General features: G+C 42.7%; 1 protein-coding gene across 2 annotated transcripts in view; it reads left to right on the top strand.

Annotated features, from left to right (window-relative positions):
* Window positions 1–6,529: 6,529 nt before the first annotated feature.
* The window catches only part of LGALS8 (lectin, galactoside-binding, soluble, 8), an 18,626-nt gene continuing 14,760 nt past the window's right edge, over window positions 6,530–10,395 (top strand). For both annotated transcript variants that reach the window (XM_006895375.1, XM_006895374.1), the window contains exon 1: window positions 6,530–6,574. In XM_006895375.1, the coding sequence (XP_006895437.1) occupies window positions 6,530–6,574 (45 nt within the window). The remainder of the gene's footprint in view (window positions 6,575–10,395) is intronic.

Here is a 10,395-nt window from a genome sequence, read left to right as displayed (position 1 = left end):
CTTCTTGACATTGAGAAATCAAGCAAAGTAGAAGAAAACAGCTGACTAGAGGGCAAAGTACAATCTTGAAGCAGTATTTACAAACCCAAGAACAGATCAATGAGACAGAAAGGAGTACTCAGAAAACAAACACCTTAACGTATGAGAATAGTAGTACAACACAGCACTGGAGAAAGGTCAAGCTGTTTAGTAAAAGATCCTGGAAAAGGAGTTCAAAGTGTTAAGTGACAAAAGCTAGATCCTGACCTTTTGGTATACACAAAGGCAAACTTTAGATTAATTATGTAATGCAGAAGACACAACTTAGTAAACTAAAAGTAAAAATTATTACTTAAAAAAAGAATGGAGTCCTAGAACACTTAATGTGAAACCTATGCTCAGACCAAGAAGCTGTAGTCTGAACAGAATAAGAAATACTGCACTGTTTAAAATCAAGAGAGGTGTGTTTCAGGGCTGTTATCTTTCTCCTATACCTATTCAGTCTGTACACTGAGCAAATAATTGGAGAACTGGGTTACACAAATCAGGCTTGGAGGAAGAATCTGCATTACACAACCTTGCGTTCAAAAACCGAAGATTTAGCACTGCGGGCGATCAAAGACTACAGCCATCCATATGGATTCCATCTCAATATCAAATAAAAATGCTCGTAACTGGGCCAATAGGCAACATAATGATAGATGAAGAAAAAAACTGAAGTCAATTATTTCATTTTACTTAGATCCACAATCAATGCCTTTGGTAACAGCAGTCAAGAAATCAAGTCATGTTGCCTTGGGAACATCAGCTAATCACAAGCCTCTCCAAAGAGCAAGGATATCCGTTTAAAGACTAAGGTGTGCCTGATCCAAGTCATGGTATTTTTCAATTGTTGCTATGCATCTAAAGGCTGGACTGTCCTGGGGCCTGGGTAGGAGGCTGGGCAGCAGCAACCCAAAGTCCTGCGGGAGCCGCAGCCAATGGCGCAGCTTGCAGAAAGGGGCGTGGGCGTGCACTGACTCCTGAGGCTTCCCGTAGTCGTCGCTGCCCGCGAAGCGTGCGCGGAGGGGGAGAAGGATTATGCTGACTCCTGCCGCTTCCCGTAGCTGCCCCAACCGCTGGGCAGGACGGGGTCGCGCTGCTGGACGCTGACGCTAGACCCCGCCCAGTGCTGCGGGTGGACGCCGCTCGTCGGAGGTTGTCACCGCGGCTGTGGCGTGACGCACCAGGCCGGGAGGAGGCCCGACTGTCCTTGTCCTGAGTCCCTGGGGTGAGTGCGGCAGCGGCCCGGGTCCTGGGGCCGGGGGTGCGGGGACTGCTCGTCCGGCTAGGTGCCCTGGGAGTCAGGGATGACGCGATATCGTGTCCACTCCCGGGCGGGCTTCTGGGAATGAGGTATGACCGGCCATCAGCCCGCGAGCCGCGGGCCTGGAAATGAAGGGCGACCAGGCGTCGTATCCGCTCCCGGACCGCCTTCCTGGCTCCAGCCGTGCACCTCCCGCGAGCCGCCGTCCACTCAGGCGGCCCTGTCCCCGCTCTCAGTGTCCTGCCGCCCAGCCGCGGTTCGCCACCTCCCCATGGAAGGTTCGAGAACTTTCCAGCCCTTTCAATGACAGACGTCATTGCCTACCCTCCAGGATGCCCGTTACTGGGGCTGCAATAATAAGCCCCGGAATTGCCCAACACCCCAGTGTCTTCCAAAGTCGTCAGAACAGAAGCAGTAGTGCCTGTGTTCATGCAGGGGGTCCCTGAGGATGCCCAAGACTCATCGATCCAAGAGACTCGAAGCTGGAGGCTGACCCTGCGGTCACCCTGCCTCTGTTCTTCTTGCCCTGGGCGCAATTGTTGGAATTTTCCAGAATCGATTTGAGGTTGTGACTGCCACCTGGTAATTGGGATTATATAAGAGTGGGAAGTCAATGCTGTTTTCTGTATAAAGTTGGAGCTGGTCTGGCCAGGACCAGCGATGAATGTCAAAGATCCCTGGAAGGTGAACTAGAGAGTTGTGGTTTCGTTTCTTAGTTCTGCAGGAAGTCACCGTGCCTTTCAGAAACTCTTCGATGAAGGATGTTTTTCTCTTTAGAAACTGTAGTGGATGTTTGCTCTACATGCCTCCCAGCCTTTCCTGTGCTGTTGCTGTTAGGTTCCTTCTAATTCAGTACAGTTCATAGCGATCTGATGAACAGCAGATCTGAACCCGTTGTAGCCTGTGTCATCCTCACCATCTCTGACTCACTCAAGGCCATTTTTGCAGTTACTATGTTAGTTCACCTAGTTTAAGGGTCTTTTTCTCTTTAATTGACCTTCCACCTTCTCCAGCATGATGTCTGTCTCCAATGAATAGCCTTTCCTAGCATCATGCCTAAAGTTTGTAAGATGAAGCTTCATCATCTTTTGCCTTCTGGGTACACTTTCTCCAAGACATATCTGTTTATTCTTTTGGCAGTCTAGGGGGTATTCCGTACTCTCCTCCAGCACCACAGTTCAAAGGCATCAATTCTTCTGTCATCCTTATTCATTGTCCAGCTCTCAGATGCATAGTGATTGAAAAGACCGTGGCCTGAATCAGGCACACCTTATTCCTCAAACTAAGACCTTTGCCCCTCAATAATTTGAAGAAGTCCCTGACTACAGGATTTTCTAGTGCAGTGTATCTCCTAATCTCCTGACTGCTGGTACCAAGTGTATTGATTGTAGATCCAAGTAAAATGAAGTCATTGATAGTTTCAGTCTTTTCTGCATTAATCTCGATGTTGCCTATTGTTTCAATGGTAACAGTTTTTGTTTTCTTCATTTTGAGATATAATCCATACTGAAGGCTGCAATGTTTGATCTTCTGCCTCAAATACTTCAAGTGCTCACTTTTTGCAAGCAGTGTTGTGTCATCTGCATTCAGAGGTCATTGATGAATCATCCTGTAATCCTGATGTCACATTCTTCATAGATATTCATTACCATGTGATCAAGCGCCAGTGGTAATGAATAAGAAGGACAAACTGCTCTGAAGGCATTGGCAAAAAACAAGACTATAAGAATTGATGGGATACAATTGACATATTTCAGATGACAGACATAGGGCTGGATGTGCTCACCAGTCTAGACCAGAAAATTTGGAGGACATCTGCCTGGAAGAGATCATACTTGTTCCCATTCTCAGGAAAATCCAACAGAATGTGGAAATTATTGAACAATATCATCAATAATGCATGCAAGCAAAATAATGCTGAAAATCATTAAACAATGGCTAGAACAGTACATAGATAGAGAGCTTCCAGAAGTTCAAGCTGGATTTAGAAGAGGCTGTGGCCCCAGGAATATGATGGATCTTAGATGAAAGCAACGAATACCAGAAAAATATCTATTTGTTTTACTGACTATGCAAAGGCATTTGAATTTGTGGATCCTATCAAATTATGGCTAAAAGAGAAAGCTGGGAATCTCAAAACACCTAATTGTACCTATATGAAATCTATATTTAGACCAAGAAGTTGTTGTCCAAACAAGGGAACACTGCATGGTGTAAAACTGGAAAAGGTGTATGTCAGGGTTGTATCCTTTCTCCAGACCTATACAGCCTGTATGCTGAACAAATCATTTGAGAAGCTGGACTCTATAAAGAAGAATGTGGCATCAGGATTGGAAAAAAATCCATCAACAATTCATGTACCTGTGTGATGCAACCTCACTTGCTGAAAGTGAGGGAGACTTAAAGCACTGCAGAAGATCAGGCCTACCACCTTCAATACGGATTGTATCTCAACATCAAGAAGACAAAAATCCTTACCACTGGACCAGTAATCAACATCGTGATAGAGGGACGAAAGATTGAAATTGTCAGTGATTTCATCTTGCATGGATCCACTATCATCACCCTTGGTAACAGCAGTCAGGGCATTAGAAGACATACTGCATTGGCCAAGTCAGCTATCAGATACCTCTCCAAAGTACTGAGGAGCAATGAAGTCAGTTCAAAGACTATAGTGTGCCTGATTCAGGCCATGGTCCTTTCAATTATTACTGTGCATCTGGAGAGTGAGTAAGGATGACAGAAGAATTGAAGCCTGTGAGCTGTGCTGTTGGAGAGTACTGAATATCCCGGTATTGCCAAAAGAACAAACAGATACATTTTGGAGAAGGTACAGCCAGAGTGCTGCTTAGAGGCAAAGCTGAAGACCTCTCATCCTTTGGACGTGTTGCTGGGAGAGGCTGGTTTTTGGCAAGGATTATTATGCTAGGAAAGGTGGAGGAAAAGACCCTTTGCAAGATGGACTCACACAATGTCTGTAGCAATGGGTGCTAGTGTGTCAGATAATGAGGATGGTGCAGGACAGGACAGGATTCAGATCTGTTCATAGGGTGGTTGTGTGTTGTAGGCAACTCACTGGCACCTAACAACAACATTTTCCTGATTTCCTTTCCAGTTATTCCTAGTCATTTTCATGTTGGGTGTCTCATATTTTTTTAGAATCATATCTGCAAATAGAGTTTTACTTCTTCAGTCCAATCAGCTTGAACACTTTCATTTCCCCTTCAGATGCTAGAAGTCCTGGTGTTGGGTAGGAGTGGTGAGAAAGGACCTGTTTTTCTAGGCAGGGAAGTGCTTGCTCTCCTCTGTGATGAGGTTGGCCGTTGATTTAGTGTATATGTTTTAATTCTAAAATTTCCCTTCTGTTGTTACTTTACTGAGAATGTTTTTATTCAGTATTGATGTTGGCTTTTTATCAAATGCATCCTGTGGTTCTTTTGCTTGTCTCTCTTAGATTGTTAGCATACAGTGATTGCATACCTGGTATCAGTCTGACTTGTTCTTTTGATGTAATGTTGAATTCTGTTGGCTAGGGTTTTACTAAGAATTTTTGCATCTGTGTCTGTGAAGCATACTGGTCAAAGTTCTGTTTTCAGTTGTCTTTACTCGGCTTTGGTTTTACAGCTCTATTTGCTTCATAGAATGACTTCAGAAATGTTATGTCCTTTGCTTGGTTCTGAAATATTGGAATAGAATTTATATCAGTCATTCTCTGCATGTTTTATTGAATTCTCCAGTTGAAGGTGTCTGGGTCAGGACTTTTTTTTATTGGAGCTTTTTAGTAACTTGTTCAATTTCTTCTTTTGCAGTGATGCCATGTGTACCATCAAGTTGAAACCAACCCATAGCTGACCCTCCAGTAGGTTTTCAGAGGCAGTAAATCACAAGGGAGTGCCTATCCATTTCTTGCACAGCAATTGACTAGTGGATTTGAATCATGTACTTTGCATTAATAACACAATTTCTTACCATTAAACCACCTGAACTGGATCTGGTTTGAATTTTCTACCTCTGTCTGAGTTAGTTTAGATAAGCAGTATGTTTGTAAAAATTTCTTTCTTTCTCTAGGGTTAAAATTTATAGGAATAAAGTTCTTCATAGTATCCTATTACATTTCTATGGTGGTATTTCCCATTTGTGTTTCTTGCTGTTACATTAAGCAGTGGATTGTCAATGTTGTTAAGTTTTCAAAGCCTTGCTTATTCTTTGCCTTGCTTTCCTCTGTTTGTACTCTAACCTTTATTATATTCTTTCTTCAGGAAACTAGGGTTTTGTTTGCTTTGTTTTTCCAAATTGTTGGAGTTATTGGGTTAAGGTATTGATTTAAATTGTTCTTTTTTGTTTAAGTATATGCAACGATTGCTATAAATTGTCCTTTGATCTCTTGTTTTTGCTATATTCTCATTTGCTTCTAAGCAATTTCATGGTTTAATTTTCTCTGTTACTCAGTAGTTTTTCAGCAGGGTGTGTCAGGTTTCCATGTATTTAAATCTCTCCCCTCCATCATTCTAGAATTGATTTCTGACTTTATAATATGATCTGAGAAGATGGTTTGCTTTATTTCAGTGTTTTTAAGTTTATCAGGTCTTTTTGTGGCCAAGCATATGAGCATTGCTGGAAAATGTCCAGTATGTACTTTTATTGTAAAATCTTTTGTTTTCTAGAATTTTCTCACTTTGAATCAAATATTTATTTACTGTGTTTGTGGTTCTTCTGTAGCATATTTATTTTGTCTTCCTAATTTTAAAAGTTTGTTATGTCTTTGTAACATCTAAACTTCTTCTCTACTGGTAAACTCATAATTAATCAATTTGTTCCCCCCCCCTTTTTTTTTTTTTTGCTTTACAGTTATGATAGTTTACAGTTTGACTTTTCTGGTTGTCTGTTTTCAGTAAACTTATTTAACTTTTTGAGATTTTTGGACAGGACTGATTTCAAGGTGATGTATTTAAAATCACTATTTCTACACTCAGAATACGAAATTATTTATGATGTCGGTGTACACCAGAAAATAATTGATATGAGAGCTTTGATTTTAATGACCTCTTGTTATTTGGTAAATACAAATAAACTAATTGTCATTTGAAAGGAGCTATGGGACACAAAAGGATGCATGCTTATTTTTCTTTTTCTGTTTGATACCACGCAGGTGCTTCAATTTCAATTCGGGGATCCTTAGATGAAACGTACTTAAAATTACAGATTGTAAGCTGAAGAGAGACTCATTCAACAATAAGGAAAAGAATGATGTTGTCCTTAAACAACCTGCAAAATGTCATCCATAATCCGGTAACTGGCTTCTGGAAAATCACTTTTTACTTGGGACAAAGATTGAAAGCAAGTCTAGTCGAATGTAATTTCTGTAGTAGACACAGGGAGTCAAGAATAAAAATAATGTAAACATATATCACCGTCCTCCTATATGATAGGGACCATGGTGGATGCAGAGTGGAAGAACAAATGTGGCCTTGTGCTGGTGTAACGAGGCTCACACGTGGTCACAGCACAAAATGACCAGGCTCATGACCACCATGTGCGAGAGAACAGCGTGGGTGGGGGAATAGCTTGGGCAGGAGGATAGCGGCAGGTAGGCCCACTTTCGGCAAGGAGGTAGATGGAAAACAGGCTTGGATTATCTTCACACAACTGTAAAGCAATTTTCAGAGGAAAAGGGATTTATTTCTTTACCGAGATTTTGTGTTTTTGATTAAAACTGGCCTTGGAAGTTTATGTCTCAGCCCTTCCCAGGCCTTTAGACAGGTAGAATGCAAAAGCTTAAGGTAGGATTAGAGGAGGGGAAGACAGAGAAGATCCAGGATCCTGTCTAGGCCTTGGGCTGCTGCGGGAGCTCCAGAATGACCAGTGGCTGTATGTGCCAGCCTAAGTCCCGGGCAGTAAATGGCTTACCCTAGTTTTGTGTGGTGGTGAACATCTTTAAAAACATGTGTCATTGTTCTTAGGGCCCTGAATAAAGATCTGAGCTAAGGCAATTGCTTTTTTTGAGTAAACTTGTTAGAGACTCTTGGCCAGTAGAAAGGGTGGGGAATTCTTGAAGTAGTTGACTTATTAGGTATGTGAACCATTTTTATTATTTACTTTGTAGCTGTAATTCTTTCCCTATTCTTGTACATAATATAAATGTCATTAAGGATAAGGTAAAGGCACTATGTCAAGCAAAATCATGCTCAAAGAGATCCTCTTCAATAGGTTGTTGTTGTTTTTGTTGAGTACTGTAGAATGTTAAATGATCCAGGAGGTATCAAAAGAAGATGGAAGGAATATACTGAGTCATTGTACCTAAAGGAATTGGCAGATACGGAAGAATTTAATGAAATAGATTTGAGTCAGAGCCTATGGTGATGAAGGCAGAAGTTCAAGCTGCTTTGAAGGAAATAGCAAAAAATAAGGCCCCCAGAATAGATGGTATACCAGTTGACATATTTCAGCTAACAGATGCTGCCGTGGATTTGCTCACCAAGTTGTGCCAAGAAATCTGGAGAACAACCACTTGGCCAACTGACTGGAAGAGGTCTATATTTGTTCCCATCCCAAAGAAGGGCGACCCAACTGAGTGTGGAAAGTACAGAACAATATCATTGATTTCACATTCAAGGAAGATTCTACTGAAGATTATCCAAAATCGACTGGAACAGTACATCAGCAGAGAACTGCCAGAAGTCCAGGCTGGGTTTAGAAGGGGTCGTGGTACTAGGGATATTGTAGCTGATGTTAGATGGCTCTTAGCTGAAAGCAGAGAATACCAGAAGAATGTCTTTCTGTGTTTCATTGATTATGCAAAGGCATTTGACTGCGTGGATCATAACAAACTGGCTGACTCTGAGAAGAATGGGAATCCCAGAACATTTAATCGTGCTAATGCGAAACCTATACTTGGACCAAGAGGCAGTCGTCAAAACAGAGCAGGGCAACACTGCATGGTTCAAAATTGGGAAGGGTGTACGTCAGGGATGTGTCCTGTCTCCATACCTTTTCAACCTGTATGCAGAGCAGATTATCCGAGAGGCTGGGCTCTATGAGGAGAGGTGTGGCATTAGGATTGGTGGACGATCTATCAACAATCTGCGTTATGCAGATGACACAACCTTGCTCGCTGAAACTGAGGAGGACCTCATGCACTTACTGCAGAGGGTCAAGGACTGCAGCCTTCAATATGGACTGAGGCTCAGTGTCCAGAAGACAAAAATTCTCACCACTGGACCAATCGGTAGCATCAGGATGGATGGCGAAGAGATTGAGATTGTTCACAGCTTCAGTTTGCTTGGCTCCACAGTCAACACTCTTGGCACCAGTAGCCAGGAAATCAAAAAATGTATTTCGATGGGAAAGTCTGCGGTTAAGGACCTCTCCAAAATACTCAAGAGCAACAGTGTCTCTGGAGACTAAGGTCCGCCTGATATGGGCCATAGTTTTTGCAATCACTTGGTATGCATCAGAGAGTTGGACAATGACTAGGGAGGATAGAAGGAGAATTGACGCCTTTGAGCTGTGGTGCTGGAGAAGAGTATTGAATGTACCATGGACTGCCAAGAAAACAAACAGATTCATCATAGAGAGGATTAAACCAGGCTGCTCCTTGGAGGCAAGGATTCTAGGGCTTTGTCTGACATACTTTCGACATGTTGTAAGGAGAGACAGGTCTTTAGAGAGGGACATCATGCTGGGTAGAGTGGAGGGACAGCGCAGGAGGGGAAGACCCTCTATGAGGTGGATTGATTCAGTGACTGGGGTACTTGGGATGGGTGTGTCAGAGGCAATGAGATTGACACAGGATAGAGCACGGTTTAGGGCTGTTGTACATAGGGTCGCTATGAGTCACAAACGACTTGACGGCACATAACAACAACAACAACAACAACAACAACAACAAATGTAGAATTGGAACTGACCCATAGCTGACCCTCCAGTGGGTTTTCAGAGGCAGTTAATTGGACAGGAGGAGATTGCACATCCTTCTGGTGTGGAGCATCTCGTGGCCTCAAATAGCATGCCTTGGGGATTACAGTGCAGCTTCTTGCCAGTAGGCCACCAGAACTCCATCTTCAATAAGTAGTGAGTTTAAAAATGAATACTTAATGAGTTTGAAGTAGGTGGGGCAATTAAAATTGATTTTGTGTGTCTCATTAAAACTATCTCAAGGTTGTAGGCTTAACTTTCTGCAAAAATAAAAAATAAAAATATTACCTGCCAGGCAGATGGATGTATGGCCAACTTACAGTGGTCAGTTTTGCCCTTCTTGAGCAAAGACTCTTTAGCTGCATACTGCTGAGGAGGCAATTTTAAATGTGATATATACCTGGGAGACTGGGTTGTATGAGGAAGAATGTGGCATCTAGATTGGAGGAAGAATCATCAATAACCTGAGTTATGCAGATGACACAACCCTGCTTGCTGAAACTGAGTAGGACCTGAAGCGCTTGAAGGACTGTAGGCTTCAGTATGGATTGAAGTTCAACATCAAGAAAACAGATTCTCACCACTGGGCCAATTGGCAGCATCATTATGGATGGTAAAAAGATTGAGATTGTTAATAGCTTTAGTTTGCTTGGCTCTACAATCAACACTAATCGTACCAGCAGCCAGAAAATCAGGAGATGAATTGCATTGGCAAAGTGTGCTGTCAGGAACCTCTGCAGAGTACTGAAAAGCAGCGACATCAGTCTGGAGGCAAAGGTGCGCCCAATCTAGGCCATAGTCTTCACAGTTGCTTGCTATGCATCAGAGAGCTGGATAGTGACTAGGGATGATAGAAAGAGAATTGCTACTTTGAGCTGTGGTGCTGGAGAAGAGTATTGAATATACCATGGACTGCCAGGAGAACAACTGGTTCGTCCTAGAGAGCATGAAACCAGGGTGCTCCTTGGAGGCAAGGATTCTGAAGCTCCGTCTGACATACTTTGGACATGTTGCAAGGAGGGACTGGTCCTTGGAGAGGACCATCATGCTTGGGAGGGTGGAGGGACAGTGTAAGAGAGGAAGATCCTCAGTGAGGTGGATTGATACAGTGACTGGGTAAATGGAGTCAGTGTGTCAGAGACAGTAAAGTTGGCACAGGATAGAGCAGGTTTCAGGGCTGTTGTACATAGGATTGC

This window comes from Elephantulus edwardii, unplaced genomic scaffold (genome assembly GCF_000299155.1).
Source record: "Elephantulus edwardii isolate Elephantulus edwardi_28Jun2011 unplaced genomic scaffold, EleEdw1.0 scaffold00166, whole genome shotgun sequence".
NCBI classification, from domain to species: Eukaryota; Metazoa; Chordata; class Mammalia; order Macroscelidea; family Macroscelididae; genus Elephantulus; species Elephantulus edwardii.
This window is presented reverse-complemented; position numbering and strand designations above follow the sequence as displayed.